The sequence below is a fragment of the Sus scrofa genome, chromosome 3 (assembly GCF_054392235.1).
Source record: "Sus scrofa isolate SSC_HxYL_T2T_F1_AM1 chromosome 3, Sscrofa_HxYL_maternal_Yorkshire_Landrace_v2.0, whole genome shotgun sequence".
Classification (NCBI taxonomy): domain Eukaryota; kingdom Metazoa; phylum Chordata; class Mammalia; order Artiodactyla; family Suidae; genus Sus; species Sus scrofa.
In genome coordinates, this window is record NC_139385.1 from 91,253,621 (window position 1) to 91,275,537 (window position 21,917).

The 21,917-nt window shown below is 34.3% G+C and overlaps 1 protein-coding gene across 18 annotated transcripts in view; it reads right to left on the reverse strand.

The window, feature by feature from the left end:
• The window catches only part of EHBP1 (EH domain binding protein 1), a 350,789-nt gene that overhangs the window by 171,227 nt on the left and 157,645 nt on the right, over positions 1-21,917 (reverse strand). For 10 of the 18 annotated variants that reach the window (XR_014841824.1, XR_014841826.1, XR_014841825.1 and 7 more), the window contains exons 8-9: positions 13,177-13,299; positions 8,135-8,375 (exon numbers count right to left, since the gene is read on the reverse strand). Coding sequence is in view for 15 of the 18 variants with exons in the window: in XM_085019092.1 (XP_084875218.1) it covers positions 8,135-8,375; positions 13,177-13,299 (364 nt within the window). In the remaining 3 variants the exon portion in view is untranslated. Of the gene's footprint in view, positions 1-8,134; positions 8,376-13,176; positions 13,300-13,944; positions 14,050-21,917 lie in introns of all 18 variants that reach the window. The other 8 variants (XM_085019089.1, XM_085019085.1, XM_085019087.1 and 5 more) reach the window with 1 other exon arrangement.

The following is a 21,917-nucleotide window of genomic DNA, read 5'->3' on the forward strand; positions in this document are numbered from 1 at the left end:
AGCTGTAGCTGCCAGGCTAGGAATCAAACAGTCATCCTCACAAAGACAACATCAGGTCTTTAACTCGCTGAGCCACAATCAGAAGTCCTTTAAACAGTATTTTTAGTAAGGAAAAATTATTTAGCATAATTTCCACATTTTGTTGATCATCTATGATCTGAATAGTTTATTTCAAGGCTTCTTATATCACAGAACAAATAAGAATTATTTTTGTTCTTGTACTGTATATCTGAGTAATAGATTAGTTATATCATTAACTCATTATGAATTAAGAACTCATCAGTTATAGTAATTGGAAAATTGGACAGAATAACTTTTAATAACTTTAAATGACATTATTCATTATTTTAAAAAAATTCATCCAAGAAAAAGTTATAGAAAAACTAAAGTTGATTAGAAATAGGGTTAATAAACATACTGAAAAAGAAATCTGTAGTCTTTTCCTGTCACTTTGAAAATTTACTTTCCTTTGGAAAAACAATCTGAATGTATTAAAATAAGTCTATAGCTCCCTGACTAAAATTCAATGACAATTTCCCTTGAGAAACTGACACATAACCATGAAATCAGAAATGATTTCATGCTAGATCTCAAAGGTCACTTCAGAGCTTTTTTGAAAAAATTATTGCTTTATCAGTTTTCATTTTTGCTACATAACTGGAATGGCCGAACTAACCCCCAAACATGAGAAAACTGAGAAACCCATGCAGTTGCTAAGTGTAAAGGACACGTGCTAAAAGCACTGAAGGGTGTACACTTTCTCTTGGAGCTGACGGACATGCTCAGCTTCTGAAGGTTGTTTTACACATCAAAGAGTTCAGTACTATTTATTTGTGACAGTTTTGTGTCAGAGGATAGAGGAAGAGTTTGGTAATGGAATATGAGTCATATAGGCTTTTCACTTGATGAAAGGTCATAAGTTTATTATTGAAGTAAGAACAAATTCTGGAGGATTTCTGCTACTGAAGTTGGACCTACAAACTTGTGAAGAAAAAGATGAGAAATGCCAAATAAGTAATTAACACAGAGTTCTTCCTAGACATTAGCTGATGAACAATTTTTAAAGATATGTATATGCTCCTACAAAAAACCTGAGTGTTTACAGATTACCTCTGGTAACCTCAGATGATTGAGCAATTTAGAATGCTCTTTATTCATGGGAAACTTGTAAAGACTCTGACTTTCATGTGGAAAAAAAGAATGGTTAAAAGGAAACACCTAGTCATTCTGATTTTAGTTTTTATTAAGGCATTTTAAAAGTTTAAGCAAACATTAGATGTCTCTTTAATTTGTTAATAGGAGAAAGCAGGGTGTGTGTATGTTGTGCAATACTCATGCATCTTGGAATGACTGAATGCTTGTATTCAAAGTTTGCATTTACATTCAAATACTCTAGGTGTGTGGCTATTACTCAGCACCTACACCACCCATGAGAAATTTTATTTTGATCACATTAGCTATTTCAAAGAAAACAAATATAATAACTTTAGCAAGAGTAGAGCCAACCTTTTTAACCCCTGTATAGTTATTAATTAATCTTGAGATCTCAACCTGGTTTGGAATAAGATGATTATTGTGATGTAATTCTCATACTCATAGGAGGTTAGAAATTTCTTTAGGTTTTATCAGAACCTAGTCATGACCCTGGAAGCATGCAGCACATGTGAGAGTCATTAGCTATGTGCTGTAAAACAGGAAAAGGTTGAGAAATGCAGTACCAGAGCAACAGAAAACAAACACAAGTTCCCATTCTTTCAAACAAAAGTCTTTCAAATATTTGAACTTGGTTATTATCGTTCCCTTAAATCATTTCTAAGTCAAATAGTCCCTATGCCCTTTCCTTAATCACTGCTTATTTGATGTGGTTTCTGGAAATTTTAATGACTCTGTTGCTCTACTCTGTTAACACTCTGAATCATCAATGCCCCTTGTAAAGTGCAGCACCTAGAAGTAAAATACTGCTCCAAATGGGAGCTGACCAGTGCACAAGAGAGGGATGACATTTCTCCCTTCACACAAAGCAACTTCTTCCAACTTTCACACATCAAAGGAGCCTTTTTAATTATTTCCCACTCAACCCACACATCTTGTATCTTAAAAGATTTTCCTACTACACTGTATTTTCAAAGAAAAATAATGTTAATACATGGAAATACAGTATATCCAAGGAAAGCAAAGATCTGGATAGCCTCACTGCAAGCAAACATTATAATTATTATTCATGTTTTCAAAAAAATATTAAATATTCTGGAGATCTGCCTGTTCCACACCAATTATTTTCATCAAAGAGATCTAAAAGCCCAAGAATTTCAGCTTGGGAACTACCCATGTGACACAGTATTTCTGTTAATGAAGTCAGATTGCTGTTTTTAAAAAAACAGCTTTATTTAGGTATAACAGATACAATACATGGCACGTATTTTAAAAGTATAACTTAGAATTTTCTTATATATATATAGAAGTGTTAAGCCGTTAGCACAACCAAGACAACAAACATTTCCATTCCTCCAAAAGTTTCCTTGTACCCCTTTCAATCCATGCTTCCTTCCAGCTCCAATCACAGGCAACTACAGAACTGCTTTCTCGCAAAAGACTGTATTTTCTATAGCTTTAAATAAAGGATACTATACAGTATGTGCTTTTTTTTTTGGTCTGGCTTCTTTGACTCAGCATTTCACTTGCAGATTCATCCATGTAGTTAAGTGTACCAATAGTTTGTTCTTTATTACCGAGCAGTGTTCCACTATATGAATACACCACAATTTGTTTATTAGCCTGTTGATGGGCATTTGAGTTATATTCCCATATGTTGCTATTATGATAAATAAAGTTGTTAAAATATTCATATAAAAATCTTTTTGTGGACCTACGCTTTTATTTCTCTTGAGTAAGTACCTAGGAATGGAATGGCTAGGTCAAGTGAAAGGTGTATGTTTAACCTTTTAAGAAACTGTTGAATTGTTTTCTAAAATGGTTGCACCATTTAGAACTTTGAGAGTTCTGTGAGAGTTCCAGTGGCTCCATGTCCCTGACAATATTTTGTATGGTAAGTTTTTAAAATTCTAGCAATTCAAGTGGGTGTGTAATGACATCTTATATGGTTTTAATTTGTATTCTTTGATGACTAAGATGTTAAGCATCTTTTTGTATGTACACTGGTCATTCTTACATCTTCTTTTGTGAAATATCTGTTCTAATCTTTTCCCTCTTAAAAAAGAGTTTGTCTTATTATTGAGAGTTCTTTACATACTTTATTTTTTAATATAATAATAATTATTATTTTTTGTTACAGCTGGTTTACAGTGTTCCATCAATTTTCTATTGTACAGCGTGTTGACCCACGCATCATGTATAGATTCACCAGAAGTGATATAGACATAGTACCCAGTGCTATACAGAAGGATTTCATTGCCCATCCATTCCAAAGGCTACAGTGTGCATCTATTAACCCCAGACTCCCAGTCCACCCCACTCCCTCTGCCCCCGCCCCCTCCTGCCTGCAACCACAAGTCTGTTCTCCAAGTCCATGATCTTCTTTTCTGTGGAAAGGTTCATTTGTGATGTATATTAGATTCCAGATATAAGTGATATCATATGGTATTTGTCTTTCTCTTTCTGACTTACTTCACTCAGTATGAGAGTCTCTAGTTCCATCCATGTTGCTGCAAATGGCATTATTTTATTCTTTTTTTTATGGATGAGTAGTATTTCATTGTGTATATATACCACACCTTCCTAATCCAATCATCTGTCAATGAATATGTGGGTTGTTTCCATGTCTTGGCTACTGTGAATAGTGCTGCAATGAACATTCAGGTGCATGTGTCTTTTTCAAGGAAAGTTTTGTCTGGATATATGTCCAAGAGTGGGATTGCTGGGTCATATGGTAGTCTATGTATAGATTTCTAAGGTACCTCCACAGTTTTCCATAGTGGTTGTACCAACTTACATTCCCACCAATAGTGCATAAGGGTTCCCTTTTCTCCACCCTCCCTCCAGCATTTGTTATTTGTGGACTTATTAATGATGGTCATTCTGACTGGTGTGAGGTAGTATCTAGTGGTAGTTTTGATTTGCATTTCTCTAATAATCAGTGATGTTGAGCATTTTTCATGTGCTTGTTGGCCATCTGTATATCCTCTTTGGAGAAACGTCTATTCAGGTCCTTTGCCCATTTTACAATTGGGTTGTTGGCTTTTTTGCTGTTGCATTGTATAAGTTGCTTGCCCTTGTCAGTTGCATCATTTGACACTATTTTCTCCCGTTCTGTAAATTGCTTTTTTGTTTTCTTTTTGGTTTCTTTTGCTGTGCAAAAGCTTGTCAGTTTGATGAGGTCCTATGGGTTTATTTTTGCTTTTATTTCTGTTGCTTTGGGAGACTGAACTGAGAAAACATTTGTAAGGCTGATGTCAGAGAATGCTTTACCTATGTTCTCTTTCAGGAGTTTGATGGTGTCTTATGTTTAAGTCTTTAAGCCATTTAGATTTTATTTTTGTGCATGGTGTGAGGGTGTGTTCTAATTTCATTGATTTGCCTTTACATACTCTAGACAGAAATCTTGCCATACAGTCTTGCCATATAGTGCTTTTCAAAGAATTATGGCCAAACTGTGGCAGGTCTTTTTATTTTCATAAGTGTTTTTTTAAAAAGAAAAAAAGCTTTAATTTTGAAGAAGTCCAAATTAATAATTTTTCCTTTGACTCTGATTTTTTGCATTCTACTAAATTTTTGCCTAACTCAAGTTCTCTAAGATTTTTCTCCTACACTTTCTTCTAGAAGTTCCAGTGTTTTAGTTTTTACTTTTAGGTGTCTGATCTATTTTTAGTTAAATTTTTTATTTGTTGTGAGGAAGGGATTATAGTTCTTCTTTTTGGAGAAGGGATAGGAAGGATACAGACCTCTAATTGTTCCAGTATCATCTATTGTTATCCTTGCTTTCTTTTGACCTCTCTTGCTAGTTTTGTAAAAAATCAATTGGCAATATACATATGGATCTATTTCTAGACTTTCATATTCTCTTTCATTTAAGCCAATGTTTACTTTTAAGTCAATATTATAATGTCTTGGTTAATGAGTCTTGAAATCAAATACTGTAAAAATGCCAACTTGCTTTCTTTTAAAATTGTTTTGGCTATTATAGGTCCACTGCATTTCTATACACATTTTATAAGTAGCTTATCAATTATTATAGTATACCAAAATTTTGAGTGGGATAGCACTGAATCCATAGACCAATTCGAATTCACAGCCATAATATTTCTTTCCATTGATTTCTCCCAGTAATCTTTTGTTGTTTTCAGCATACAGGTATTGCATTGCATATCTTTATTCAAATTTATCCCTGGGTTTGTTTTTTTTTTTTTTTTCAAGATACTTTTGTATATGGTATTTTAGAATTTTCTATTTCTGATTGTTCATTGTTACTACTGAGAAATACAGTTGGATTTGTATATTGATCTTGTGTCCTGTAACCTTGCTAAATATAAATATGCTTTTTTGTTCTAGTAGATTTTTTAAAGGTTCCTTATGATTTTCTACATAAATAATTATGCTATCTGTGAAAAAAGATAAAACATATATCTTTGAATAATATGTATAAGGAGTACTCTTCAATTTCCCCATGCTTAGTCTTTGTTTACTTCTACCCATGTTACAAAATTCAAAATATATTATTTAAACATTAAACAGTCAATTATCTTTTAAAGAGATTTTAAAAAATAAGACGTATTTTATATACACAATTTATTTGCCCTTTCCTATGCTCTTCATTTCTTTGTGTAGATCCAAATTTCCAAGTAATGTCATTTTTCTCTTGCCTGAAGGACTTTGTAACATTTTGTAAAAGCAGCTCTGATGATGATAAATTCTCTCAGTTTTTGCACGTCTAGAAATGTCTATTACTTTGACTTTTGGGGTTTTTTTTTTTTTGTTCCCAAAATAAAAATTTGTGTTGACAGGTTTTTTAGCAATTATATATCAGCCCACTATCTTCTGACTTGTTTTTGTTGAGAAGCCTGGCTGTAGTTTTCTTCATCATTTTTATGGTTCATCTTGGGGTTCATTCAGCTTCTTAGACCCATAGATTTATTATTATTATTATTTTTAGTTTCTAAAAAGTTTGGCCATTATTTCTTCAAATATTTTCTTCTGTTCCCCTCAATCTTCTTTCCTCAGCTTTCGGAAGCTCAGTTACACATATGTTAAACTGCTTGAAGCTATCCCACTGATCCTTATTCATCTTTTTCCCTTCATGTTTTAATCTGGAGAGTTTGTATTGCTAAATCTTTACGTTCACCAATATGTCCTCCTGCATTATCTAACATGGGGGTTAATCCCATCCGGTGTATTCTTCATCAGGCTTGGCATATTTCATCTTTATAAACTGAATTTGGATTTATTTTCTGTCTTTCATGCTCACACTTTCTTCTACTTTCTTGGATATCTGGAGTATATTTATAATTGTTAAATTACCATACTTATCTACTAATTCCATTATCTGTAACTTTTTTTTTTCCAAGGGCCACACCCATGGCATATGCAAATTCCCAGGATAGGGATCAATTGGAGCTGCAGCTGCCAGCCTACACCACAGCCATAGCAACATGTGATCCAAGCCATGTCTGCAACTTATACCATAGCTCATGGCAACATCAGATCCTTAACCCACTGAGCAAGGTCAGGGACTGAACCCATATCCTCATGGATAGTAGTCAGGTTCAGTACTGCTGAGCCATAATGGGAACTTCTATCTGTGCCATTTCTGCAGCTACATCTAATGACTGAGTTTCCTCCTCATTATTAGTCAGATCTCTCATGCCTGATAAATTTTTGATTGGCTGCCAGACATTATAAATTTGTTGTTTTGGGTATGGATGTTTTGGCATTCCTTTTAATGTTTTTGGGCTTTGTGTGGGATGCAGCTACATGGCATCATTTTAATTGTATTGAGCTTTGTTTTTAAGCTCGTTGGGTAGGCCCAGAGAGGTTTTAATCTAGAACTAAACTGGCCCCAATACTGGGATGATACCCTTCTGAAGACTCAACTCAAAGTCCCATATGTTAGGAAGTCTCTAACCCAAACTATTTTTGATTCTGGGTGAACTCCAGTGATTGTTCTGTCTGACTTTGTCCTCAGTAATTTCCTCATATTCATGTTCTGATCAGTACTCAGTTAAAACTCAAGAGAAACTTTCTGCAGAGATCTAAAATGCTTTATAAGTAGCTTTCTCTTCTCTGATACTCTGGCCATAAAAGAGCTACCTTAGTACCTCCAAAGTCCAAACTCTGCCACCTCAACTCAGGGAGGTTCTGTGGTATTTGGGTTCTTTTCTCCCTGAACTGCAGCTGGAAATTCTCTCCCATAAATGAAGCATGGACAATAGTAGGGCTCACCTTCTTTGTTTGTGTTCTCTCAGGGATTCTGTGCCATTTGTATCCAATGTCTGAAAACCATTCTTTCATCCATTTTATTCAGTTTTTTAGTTGTGTAAGACAAGAAGCTATATCCAGTCTATGCTACTCTATCATGGCTAGAAGTTTTATTGTTGCTTTTTAAAGGTACTCAAGGCCACAGACTGCAGCTACCTGGGTTGCAGTGTGCAACTTCAGAACACAATGTAAACATACTCTCCACCTATTTTCAATATGGAATGGAGTTAAATGGAAGCCTTAATCACACATTATTTATATTGAGCCTGTGATCAGTTAACCTCCCTAATTTATAAATGTTATGATCTCACTGCCATTTGAACAAATCTCATAAAATCAATATCATAAATGATTATTTGGTTCCCACAATAGATCCATAATGTAACTGAAATGTAAAGCCTTCTGTAATTGATTAAAAACACCTAAGCACCATTTATAACATGGTTGCTGTGGGAAGACACAGTTGGAATTCTAACCAGAGATTCCTGGAACATACTTCCCTCATTTGTTAGTTTAGGGTACACAAAACATCATATGGAAAAGGGTGGGAGAATAAAGGTAAGATTATAAAAAATCAGATGGGGGATGAGAATGATACTAATTTGTAAACAAAATTTGTAAAGGCCTCTTTTTACCCACCTAAAGGTATATTATAGAAAGATCTCTTTAGTTAAAATATGATGATAGCAAAATAAAATGTACTTACTCATCCAACTCCTCTTCTTCAGCTTTAGAACTGTCAGCATAGAGATACTTGCTCATGTCCACAGGTCTTATATTTTTTCTTTTTGTAGACTGGGGAGGAGAGTCCTTTATAGTTACAAAGGTTTCTGGCTCGTCAAATGGGTTCAAATACTGTGGAGTCTGTACCTCTTTAAAAGGATTATAGCTGTTATTATAAAAAGATTCTTCTGGGATTTTAGGTGAAACTGTTTCAGTGATTTGTTCTATGAAATAATAGCAAAAGATAAATTAAACCAAATTAATATTACCTGATACTTCCTTATTTTTTAGTGCTATAAAAAATACTTAAAATCAAAAAATACTTAATCTTGAATTAATAAACTTTACGGACTTGAAGGAGTAGAGAGCAAGAATATCTTTTAGAGGGGCTAAGTTCAGAAGATGTGATACATAAGATCTCTGTCTACTTCTCCAGGAATGGTACTCTCCAAAATAGCATCTTTGAATTGTTAATATCCTTGACTCTCTAATAATGTTAGCATTAGGGAGTTCCCGTCGTGGCGCAGTGGTTAATGAATCCAACTAGGAACCATGAAGTTGCGGGTTCGGTCCCTGCCCTTGCTCAGTGGGTTAACGATCTGGCGTTGCCGTGAGCTGTAGTGCAGGTTGCAGACGCGGCTTGGATCCAGCATTGCTGTGGCTCTGGCGTAGGCTGGTGGCTGCAGCTCTGATTGGACCCCTAGCCTGGGAACCTCCATATGCCACGGGAGCGGCCCAAGAAATAGCAAAAAAAGACAAAAAATAAATAAATAAATAATGTTAGCATTATGGTATGCCAATTTTGGAAATTTTAACCTTCGTAGAGGTACAATATTCTATTATTGCTTATTTTATTTCACTATATTAGCTTGCCATTCCAAATTGATACATAATAAATATGCTTTTAAAAGAGCATAAAATGGATTAAATTCTGGAATGGTCTTTGGTAGTTATAAAAGCAGAGACCACTTAGGAATCTGAAAATTCATTCTGAAATTTATACCAAAAATATAGCCATATATCACTGTATTTGTTTTTGTAAAGTCTTCAAAGAGCAGGTTTCTGTATGCTACAAGACCTTGAATCTTTAGAGCTTTTAGTGAGATGTTCGATTTTTTTCAATATAATTCATATCTAATCAATACTCTTATTTAATAATGCAAAGGAATAACAAGAATTCTGAAGTCAGAGAACTACATTGAAACCATACTGAGAAGCTGACTGGAGTTCCCATTGTGGCGCAGTGGTTAACGAATCTGACTGGGAACCATGAAGTTGCAGGTTCAATCCCTGGCCTTGCTCAGGGGGTTGAGGATCCGGTGTTGCCGTGAGCTGTGGTGAAGGTTGCAGACGTGGCTCAGATCCTGCGTTGCTGTGGCTCTGAAGTAGGCCAGTGGCTACAGCTCCAATTAGACCCCCTAGCCTGGGAACCTCCATATGCCGCAGGAGCGGCCCTAGAAAAGGTAAAAAGACAAAAAAAAAAAAAAAAAAAAAAATCATACTGAGAAACTGATAGATGTGCTACACCAAATTCTTTTATGTTTTACTATCTCGAATTTAAATTTGCAAACAAAGGTACACTTAAAAATAAAACTCTGACCTCATAGCACAAAAAGCAAAACAATATCATATCCTCCAATACTGATGAAGTGCTTAGTATCAGCCTTTTGCTTTTATGTTTATTAATATTTTATTTATGTATTTATTTATTTTTGCTTTTTAGGGCTTCACCTGCAGCATATGAAAGTTCCCAGGTTAGGGGTCCAATCGGAGCTGTAGCCGCCAGCCTACACCAGAGCCACAGCAATGCCAGATACAAGCCGTATCTGTGACTTACACCACAGCTCATGGCAACACTGGATCCTTAACCCACTGAGCGAGGCCAGGGATCAAACCTGTATCCTCATGGATACTAGTTGGATTCGTTTCTGCTGAGCCATGATGGGAACTGCCTGGTTATTAATATTTTAAAACAAAACTAGAATGTGAAATAAAATTGTTCAAAATTTGGATTTTATTGATATATATTTTCCAAATTGGAAAGAAATTTAAAAGAGCTGATCTTCACAGAATAATTCAAAAGTAATTTTAACTTTATGCCATGTAATTCTAACAAAATATCTAGAAGAATATAGAAAATTGGTTATTAAAATCTTTAAGAAAAATAACTTTCATAAGTGATACTTCAAGTAATTTAATCCAATTACTATAAAAATCTCTTGATTAACCTACAATTTTTAGATTTTAGAGTCAAATTATTTTTACTCATATTTTAGACACTAGCCTAGAAAACTTGTTTTGTCTTTATATTGAGAAAACAAATAAAGTAAAAAACTCTGAATTGAAATTCTGTACACCATGGTGAAGCAATTATAAAGTATGAAAGGGAGTTCATAAAATCATAATAAATCAATACTGAAATGGATTTAAATACAGCCTACGCTGGAGAAGAGACTCAATAACTGTATCTTTTGTAACACCAGGATAATACCCAAATGCCACTCTAATCTTTATACTAATCTAAATGAAGCATTATCTTTTCTCTATAGGGGAAGAAACTGCAGAGTTTTTGCCTATTCAATTTTTTATTAACAAATATCAAGTCTCAAATGCTGAAGAAATTGACAAAACCTGTCAATGGAAATAAGATTTATATTTTTACTTGCAGGTAGAGGATTACAAAAATTGATCCAAGCAAGTTCTTCAGTTATTAAACCAAAAACAAGAAAGTATTCAGGCTATAGCGCAAGATCTAAGTTGACAGAACCAGCAACAAAGGAGAGTTTAAGATTAGATTATACGTATAAAAGCTAATAAATACATCTAATAACTTTCTGAAAGTGTCTCTGAAGCACAGAATGTCGTGAATCTAGGAGAAGAATTGAAACTAAAAGCAAACAATAACAAAACAAACAAACCATCTAAACAACCACAATACATCTTTTCTTTCCTAACTTCCTTTGTTATTTGAGGATGCAAGTTTTTAATCAATAAAAATAAATTATTTTTTAAAAAGTGAGTATTCTTTTAATAGAAAAATACTTATTCCAAAGTCTCTAAGAGGGGTATATTTAAAGAGAATATACCTATTAGAGAATATACCTAATAGAGAATATACCTAATAGAGTTCCTATCGTGGCACAGTGAGTTAAAAATCCAACTGCAGCAGCATGGGTTGCTACAGAGGCACAAGTTTGGTCCTTGGCCTGGCACAGTGGGTTAAAGAATCTGGTGTTGCCACAGCTGTGGTGTAGGTCACAGCTGCAGCTCAGATTCATTCCCTGGCCTGAGGACTTCCATATGCCATAGATGTGGCCTTAAAAAAAGAAAGGGAGAGAGGAGTTCCCGTCGTGGCGCAGTGGTTAACGAATCTGACTAGGAACCATGAGGTTGCAGGTTCGGTCCCTGGCCTTGCTCAGTGGGTTAACGATCCGGCGTTGCCGTGAGCTGTGGTGTAGGTTGCAGACGCGGCTTGGATCCCACGTTGCTGTGGCTCTGGTGTAGGCCGGTGGCTACAGCTCTGATTCGACCCCTAGCCTGGGAACCTCCATATGCCGCGGGAGCGGCCCAAGAAATCTCAAAAAAAAAAAGACAAAAAAAAAAAAAAAAAAAGAAAGGGAGAGAGAAAATACTGGTTGTCACATTTTTTTCTTAGCTCTATAGGCATGTAAAAAATTCTGAATCAGGTTGGCTAAACTTTCTAACCTTTCCTAAATAGAAATACAATTTATATATCTGCTACTCCTTTCTATACTTCAGAAAACAGATACATATATTTCTAAAGATTACTTAGTTGATTTTTGAAATGAAAAGCTCAAATACTCATGCCTCAAAATAATTTGGTAGTTTTTTTAACGCAACATAATCAGGTTATGCAATATGCAATCGAGAAGCTTTATAGTCAAAAGAAGATACTTGATTAGCAATCTTAGCTCCAACTCCACCTCCATTTACCTAAAGTTCTTGTTCAAAACACTTAATTCCCCTGGGCTTCAGCTCCCTAATTCTATGAAAAAAGGCAGCTGAACTAGATTACCTCTAAGATATACTATAACTGCTAAGATTTAAAATACATAAATATATATAGGTCACAAACAAAATAAAATCTCATTAATCTAAACTTACTAATTTAGAATCTGGTAAGAAGGGAGAAAGTAAAGGAAGAAGATGAAGTGGATTATGAAATGATATAACTCTAACAGAATGAATGCTTAAGTTGAAACATCATTTTCACCACGACAGGCAACTGCAAAATTTTTTAAAGCTTATGAAGACTTCATAAGACCAGTCTAAAAGATGTAAACAGGGGTTACTCATCCCTGCATTAACTTTGAGCAGGGTTTAATTCAACAGAATTCTTTCTTCCTCAACAGCTCTTTTGTAACCTTTAAGAGTTTGAAACTGATCAAAAAAAAAAAAAGAAAAAAAAAATTCAGGGGAAAAAAATATTTGGCTTTATTCCTTACATGTATGTTGTTTATATGACAAGAGTGATTTTCAATCTTCTTTCTGCTCTGTGATAGTCACATGCACAATTTACCCTTGTTACTGAGAATAATTCTCAGCCAGAGACCTGGAGTTGGGAGTAGAGGGGCTCCTCAGACTGAGGTGTGAGGATGGAGGAGCTATAAGAAGGGAGAAGCCACCTCCCCTGCAGTATGGGTATATGTCCCACAGTCTGACCTTGCCTGGTAATAAGCCAAACTAATGAGACTTTACTATATTTGGCTAAGTAAAATATTGTTATCTCTAACATCAGAGCTTTATTATTTGACCAAACTAACAAATAATTTAAAAAATAAGCCCCAAGTAAATGCCTATGTAAGGCTTTCTTTTTTCTTTAAAAACATTCAATACAATCTACCCAGAAGTGTTGATAAACTGCAAGTGGTATTGAATAAATAATACTGTCAAAGAAACAAAATTTACTTTATAAGTCTTTAAAAGAAAATCTCTTCTCTTCCTGCCCTTACAGCTCAAAAGAACTTGGCTATATGAAAACTTTAAAAGAAAAAAACTTGCTACCTTCTGAGTCAGGATCTCCGAATGGATTTAATTCTGCTACATCAGGATCACCAAATGGATTTAAATTCACAGTGGCCAAGTCCTTCTTCGCTTCATCCAAAAAGTTAAGTGTGTTGATAAGCTCTGAAAATAAACATATATGTCAGTTCACTATGGTTACTGTTAAGTGTAATTATTGTTCATTCATGAAATATCTCAAATTATAAAAATTCACACTAATAATACCTGCAAATAATAAGATATTGCATTTAACCAATGAGAGAATGACATACAAGTATTTTGTAGCATACCAACATACTCAAATAAAACAAAACAAACATATGCATATTAATTTGAAAATATCATATAATTAACTAGAGAAACTTTTACCTAAATCTAATTTGATCCAATAAAAAAGTACTAATGCAGATTTTGAAAAAAAAAAAATCCTTCACTTTTCAATATGAATAATTCAAATAGATTTAACACAAGCAAATATTTTTAAAACAATGTTGTTACAATAAACTAACTATAGAAATATTTCATGTTATATGACCAATTATTGTAAGATGTTTTAAATCACTGCCTATCAAGGATCCTGATAGAGGCTTTGCTAAAGATAAGTTCTGTCATTGCCTGTTGGTGCACTACAAATTACCAAAGAAAACTTATCAAAGAAAAAACACAAAGACAAAACTGACAGCTAAGTATAGACAGAAGTCAAGAGGTGGCAAGTCACAGTAAATACAGGCAATCAGAAGCAGAAAGAAAGGAAGAAAGCTCTTAGACCTTCAGAGGAACTGGCTGATTTAGCTGAAGGCATATTTGCTTGCTTTATGCAGTCATCTTGATCTTCATCTAAGCTGCTCAGAGCATTCAATTGGTTTACAATTTCTGTAAACAGAAGCCAGTCAAGACAAATGTAAGGTAAGGTCATTTAAATAAAGAGCCATAGAAGCATGCTGTTACACAAAAAGACAAAGAGAGGGGATATTTGGTTAATCAAGAGAATACATTCAGAGGATGTTATTTTGATAAACTATAATAGATATATTTAACTGAAAGTTATGCATACTCATATTTTAAAATAGAAAACATTTTATTATTAAAATTTATATTAGTACTATTACAACTATGTTAACAAACACAAAACAAAGATAATAACCCAAAAGGTTGACACTGGCTTTTAGCAACCACATTTTGCATTTGTAAAATAGTACTTTAAATACATGCATTAAAAATAGAATAAGAAATATCATCTGACACCAGAGGAAATATGTACTATTTGTTTTATAATATTCTAATTTTAAACTAAGGTTTTAAGAATATATCTACATGAATCATGAACATAACAAGCACTTGTTCATATTCTAGAATTTTAAATATCAGCACAAAATAAGAAAAGCAGGCAATAGCTATTTTCTACTCCTGCTCTCTAGGGAATTTGTTCTTTTAAGGGAATTCTTGAGTATTTGCTTTAGGATATCTTATAATTTAGCCAGTAAGAGACAGAATTAAAAAGACAGGAATAGATAGAAAAAATCTTAATATAAAAATTCACTTTGTGCATAAATAGAATTTTTTTAACATGAGTCATATATATTTTGGACAACTTTGAGTATGTGAAATTATGATTCACTGAGTGAAAATTAGCTTGGAATAAAATAATAAGAACCTACTAGAATATTCTAGTTAATCCTTGCTGTTTCAAAAGTTAAAACCTGGGAATAACTTTGGGTATTAGGAGAAACCAAATAGATCCATCCAGACCACTCAGTGGGAAATAGAGAAAATGGTTAGAAATAGAAAATAGTTGTAAATTCAGCATAAAAATACTGTTCTAACATTATAAATCAAAGTACAAATTCTAAATTTATTTGAACCAAGTAATAAAATACACAGTTGTAATAAGGTATTCTTCATTCATTCAATTGATGTTGAATAAATAGTTATCACTCTGTCCCAAGCACCATGAATAAGACACAAGGATGACAAAAAAACAGACATAGTATTGTCCTCAGAGAATTTACCATTTACAAAGACATAAATTAATACTGAAACAAATAATGATTACTAGAATATTACGTGGTCAGAAATAATGTATTGTTTTATAGATCTTTGTGCCAAATACTTATGAAAAATTGATAAACCTATTCATTTCCTTTGTCCAAATGAGAAATATATTTTTCATGAATAAAATTGCTTGAGATAGTCAAAGTACACTGTAGAAAATAAAGCGTAAACACAATTAATACCAAATGAACTCTTAATTTGAATGTGAATAATACAAGCTAAATAATCTGCCTTTATAAAGTATCTTCTTTCATTTTATCCTGCCAATAATTCTAAACCCTATTCTGATTCAAAGAAACCAAGCAAATTCCTCAGGAGGCAGAGTTTACTCTTAAATTAGATCCTTTACCCTTCACTACTAGTCATTGTAACTTTTCAATCTTAGGGAAATATAATGAAGAGAAGAATCAGTGCTATGTGACTACAAGCACATGACTGATTTTTTTTCATTCATTCTGTTTTGTATTTTTAATACTTTGTAGATGGCTTATTTTTAACTTTGAAATTATGAAAAAATTATTAATAGCAGCAGCTAACATATATTAAGCAGTAGAAAGGGCTTTGTATGTGTTGTGAGTTAATTCACAAATATCCTGAGGAATTATTATTAATATCCACATTTCATTACATATATTAGTATCATTTATTTGCACTGTTTTCTATGTTATTTGTAATTGCTACATTAAAACATTTTAAAATAATGCTCAAAGATTTGTAGTTTTCTTTACACATTTTATTTACTTAATGTTCTTAAATGTAATCTCAATGAAAGTAGAAATTAATCATTTATTCAAACGCCTTATATAATAAGCAATATAAGGAACCGTTAAGAAACATTAAATCTGATCCTATCCTTGAAAACATTATCACTGTTCCATTATAAACCTTTAAGTACAATGTAGACATTTATTTAAATACTACCAAGATGACTCTATTACATGACTAAATTATTTACATTGTAATTTTTCTGAACGCTTAGAATAATTCCTTCCCTTCATCATGCTTTTGGTGATATCTAAAACCACTGATGAAAAAATAAATAGAATAAAACCACTGATGACCATTTCCTCATTAATAACCTAATTTCTTATTTCCAGTCTTGTCACTGATGACAAGTTGTCCTCCCTATCCTAGTTTTCTCTATGTGTCCATAGCTTAAATAAATTCTTACTTAATTCCTAGAACTTTTGCCTCTAAAACTTTCAATTATATTAAGAGTGAAAAGGTAATGCTCCCTTCATTTGGTATGCAAATCTTTATCCAAATCATCAAAAGACGTAATCTCCAAAGAAATATCATTTATTTATAAACAATATTTATCTTTAAATAAACATTTCTCAAGTACCTGTTATACACATGTGATAGTAACTGCCCTCATGGGTTCATACTTTTGTGTGACAGATAAAACAGGTAAAGCAGTATACAATGTATGATAAATATGTTATGATTGAGATAGGCATCATAGGCTATGTGAAAATGAAAGAGAGGCATATAACTCAGTCTGAGATCAGGAAGGTCTCCTAGATTTATTCAAGGAGAACGTATTGAGCAAAAATAAGACAAATACATTAAAAAAATTTTTTTTGGACACACCCACAGCATGTGGAAGTTCTTGAGCCAGGGACTGAACCCATACCATAGTAGTGACCTGACCCACAGCAGTGACAACAACAGATCTTTTAACAGCTAGGCAAGCAAGGAACTCCTCATTGTTATTATCAAAATAAAGGAGAAACTCGAAGGCATTCCACAAGGATGATAGGAAAGCAAATGAGAACATATGCACTTGAGGAATGGCAAGATGTTTGGGGTTTAAGATGCCAGGGATGGGGAATGGAAGGAGATGAGGTTGGCAATCCTAGTATGAAGATCATTGTGACCAAATTAAAGAATGCGAACTTTACTCAGAAAGCTCTGTGAATCCACTAAAAGATAAAATACATATTTTAGAAACATCATTCCAGGAGCAACATGGTAGCAGCACTTGAGAAAAACAGGATAGGAAGCAAAAAGATGAGAAGTTCAACACAACCGCTCCATGAAGGGAGGCACTTAATAAATAATTGCTAATTAAATAATAAATTAAGAAGAAAGACTTGATAGTTAATTTGACATGGGGATGGGGGAATGGAATCTAGGATAAGTGCCAAGATTCTCCTTTGGGTGACTATGTGGATATTAGTGTGAGCAGTGCAATAGAGGCTATTCAGTCTGGCCATGTCCAATTACTGGTGCCTGTGAAATTTTTTATGAAAGTCATTCAACTGGCAGTTGCATATATGGGTGCAGAGCCTAAAATACATAATTTTGTCATATTTCTCCTTTTAAAAAAGGTTTATGTTTCTACTTTTATGTTTCTTCAAAATTTCCTGCAATGTGTTTTACATTTATAATCAGAAAAATAAGTTAAAAATTTAAAAGAAGACTTAAAACACAAATTTATCCCCATAATTTTTTAAGTGGGACAGTTTCCCAGTAATATGCTATATTGACCAAAAAATTTCCTGGCCCAATTTATTTATACAACATTTTATTACTTGATTAAAGCCTTGTTCCCTCAAAATTTTACACTTTGGAAAATGATAATAATACTATGTAACAGTAAAAATTTCTGTGCTAGCAACTATTCAAATTGAGCAATAAACCTGTAGTGTAGCATTTAGTCATCATAGCAGTGTATCAACCTGGACTTGCTTCACATTGCTAAGAATAAAAAGGAAAACAAAATTAGGGGCAGGCAATCGAAGCACAGGGTCAAGTAATTTGAGACTCTTCTTTACTGTTAGGAAGGTAAAAAGAAGATAAAAATTGACCACCAGAGATTATCACACTGAACCAAAAACAGGAGGGATGGAAGCGGTGTCATGAAGAATAGCTGGGTTTTTCCTTTTAAGAAAGTCTGTAGTTGACTTAAAAGGTGGGGGTGGGGGTGGGGATGGAGGTGGGGGATGGACTGCCTAGAATAGAACATACCTGCAAATCTTGCAGCATCCTCATTCTTCTCTCCAAGCTATAATAAGATTCAGTACAGGTATATCTGTTTTTAAGATGGTCTAAAATAGTAATTTCTTGACAGAGATCAAGTTCCCAAAGATGTCACTTTCTCATAGGCTTCAGCCCATAAACAATTTATCTGTGCATATAATAGGTTTAATAATGTGATGTTCAACCTCATTAACAGATCATAATAGGGAAGGGAGGGACAGCTTCAGGCAGAAAAGTAAACATGAGTAGTCAGTCTCCCTGGATCTTCAGCCCCTTCTTCTTATTTAATTAGTAAGCCTCAGTGGCTTATTAATATGATTAAGTTGCTCCCACATTTTAAAAAAGCCTCTCGACCATTAGCCCATTCTAGTTTGGCTAGTCTCTCTTAATCTTTATAAGAAAATATCTTAAAAACATAGTCTATGATGTCTCACCTACCATTTATTCTTCAGCTCACTGCAATCTGTTTCCATTTCTACCTTTGTCCATCCTCCAAAAACTGTTCTCACCAAGGTCACCATTATGACTTCTAATTGGCAAATATACTAGATACCTCTTAGCTCTTATCATACTTGACTTCTGTATGAATAAATGTAATTAACCAATTCCTCCTTGAAATTCCTTCTATTCCTTCCAGAATGCTATATCTCTGATTCCCCTCATCTCTCTTTGATATTCTGTCTTGATCTACTTTAATAATAACTATTTTCCACTCCTCCTCTTAAATATTATTATTCCCTAGGATCCAATCACATGTTGTCATTCCTTTTCTCTCCTCTAAATCTAATTTTCTTAGAAGCCATCTACTCTCTTGACTTAAACTAACATACACATGCAGATAATTCATGTGGTGAGTATTGAATTTCCAACTGTCTAGGGGGGAATATCCACTTTAGAGACCCTAGACATTTCTGTCTCATAACTTATTATTATTTTGGTTTTTTCTATGGCTGTACCAGCAGCACATGGAGGTTCCCAGGCTAGGGGTCCAATCGGAGCTGTAGCTGCCAGCCTACGCCAGAGCCACAGCAACATGGGATCCGAGCCGCGTCTGCAACCCACACCGCAGCTCACGGCAACGCCAGATCCTTAACCCACTGAGCGAGGCCAGGGATTGAACCCGAAACCTCATGATTCCTAGTCAGATACGTTAACCACTGAGCCACGAAAGGAACTCCTCCCTCTCATACTTAATATACAAAAAAATGAAATTAAATAGCTAAGCATCCACGTCATGTTCATCATTTATCTCTTAATACTTCTTTCAGGATAGCGAGTACTTAACATACATTGTGAATGAATGAATGAATGAAGTGGATGAAAGTCATAACACAATTTTTTATAAAGGCAGAAAGACATATAATATACTCTATTTTTAAATTTTAGCTTTTTTTTTTTTTTTTTTTTTTTTTGTCTTTTTGCCTTTTCTAGGGCCGCTTCTGCAGCATTTGGAGGTTCCCAGGCTAGGGGTCCAATCGGAGCCGTAGCCACCAGCCTACGCCAGAGCCACAGCAACGCAGGATCCGAGCCGCGTCTGCAACCTTCACCACAGCTCACAGCAACGCCGGATCCTTAACCCGCTGAACAAGGCCAGGGATCGAACCCGCAACCTCATGGTTCCTAGTCGGATTCGTTAACCACTGCGCCACAACGGGAACTCCCAATTTTGTTTTTAATCTGTGTTTATCTTATGTCTGTCTATATATCTATGTGTGTATGTATGTATCTGTCTACAATATGTTCCATTTATCTCTAGAAATGTTATAGTTTCAGCTACCAATCTAAAATTTGGTGGCTTAAAACAAACTATTATCTCTCAGTTCTTTGGGTTGATGGGATTCAGCTGGGTGCTTCACTGCAATTAGATGGTGGCTTGGGAAAGTCACCTGAAAGTCTGTACTGGGCTGGATGTCCAAAGCGGCTTCTTCACTTATATTCTTGGTGTTCCAGCTGAGAAGTTCTGCAACAACTGGAGGCTGGCCAGGCCTCTTTTACTTTCTTTCTCTCTCTCCAGGTGGCCTGTCCATAGGGGTAGTTTTGGGTTCCTCTCAGCATAGCAATCTCAGGGTAGCTGAACTTTTTACATGGCAGGTGGTGTGCCCCAGAAAATGCACTCTGAAAGGTCCAGGTAGAAACTACAAGGCATTTTATAACTTAGCTTTAGAGTTACAAAGTGTTACTTCCCCACTGCAATCCAATAGTGTAAAGTGATTTATGGGGCCAGCCCAGAAAAAAGGGAGGGGATAACAAAAGGGCATGAATATTGGGAGGGCTGTTTCATTAGAGGACAGTCTTTGAAGACTAGCTACCACACAGTAGATCAATTAATCAGAAATCATTTTCTTACTAATCTAACATGTATTATAATTTTTACATTATCTGTAGTATTTTACTTATGCACATTTGTGAAAGGCACAAATGTTAAACTGTACAATTCAAGGAATTTTGACAAGTATATATCCATGTGACATAAGATGCATTGCATCATCCCGCTCCTCAAGTTTTCTCATGCTTCTTTCCAGTCAATCCCCAAACCTACCGGCTATCACTATTCCAATGTTTTTAACATAGGATTAGTTTTGCCTCTTCCAGAAGATCACATAAATGGAATTATACAGTATATATTCTTTTATGTAAATCCTCTTTCATTCAGCATGTTTTTGAGATACATCAATGTTGCTGAACATAGTAATAGTTCATTTTTACTACTAAATAGTATTCCATTCATGAATTTAATACAATACAGTTTAGCCATTCTCCTGACAATGTACACCTGAGCTGTTTTCAACTGGGGGCTATTAAAAATACAAACATTATAAACATTTTTGTACCAGTCTTTTTTGAAGATATATGTCTTCGTTTTGGGGGGATAAATAACAAGCAGTGGAATTTCTGGGTCAGAGGGTAGATATACATAGTATTATAAGAACCTCCCCAAGTTACTGTACCATTATATTTCTCCATGAACAATGGATGAAAGTTCTAGTTGGTCCATATCCTTACCAACATTTAGTAGTTATTGCCAGTATTTTATATTTTAACCCTTCTGGTGGGTATGGAGTCCTGTCGCATGATGATTTTAATTTGCTTTTCCCTGATGACCAATGACACTGAAAACATTTTCATATGCCTATTGGCTAATGATATATCTTTCTGTGTGAAAATTCTTGCCCATTAAAAAAAAAAAATAGGGTTGTCTTTTTATTATTGAGTTGTAGGACATTAAGAAAAATCTATTCTGGATACAGGCCTGTGTAAGATATATGCTTTATAAGTATTTTTCTGCATCTTTGACTTGCCCATACATTATCATAATATTTTGATAAGGTCTAATTTATCAAATTTTTCTTTTATGGTTATTACTTTCTGTGTCTTGTGTAATGTAAGAACCAAATATACTTTTTTATTTTTCAGAAGCTTTATAGTTTTAGCTTTTATGTTTAGGTCCATGATCTACCTTGAGTCAATATTTGCGTATGCTGAGAGGAATTGAGGCTTTTTTTTCCATATGGACATCTAGGTGTTTCAGCATCACTTGTTGAAAATACTTTCCTTTCTTCACTGAATTGTGGTGCATCTTTCCCAAAATTTAACTGACCAAGAAAGTTTAGGTCTATTTCAGGATTCTAAGTTTTGTTCCATTGCTTTGTCTGTCCTATGCCAATACCATATCTAGATCATTATAACTTTACAGTAAATCTTGC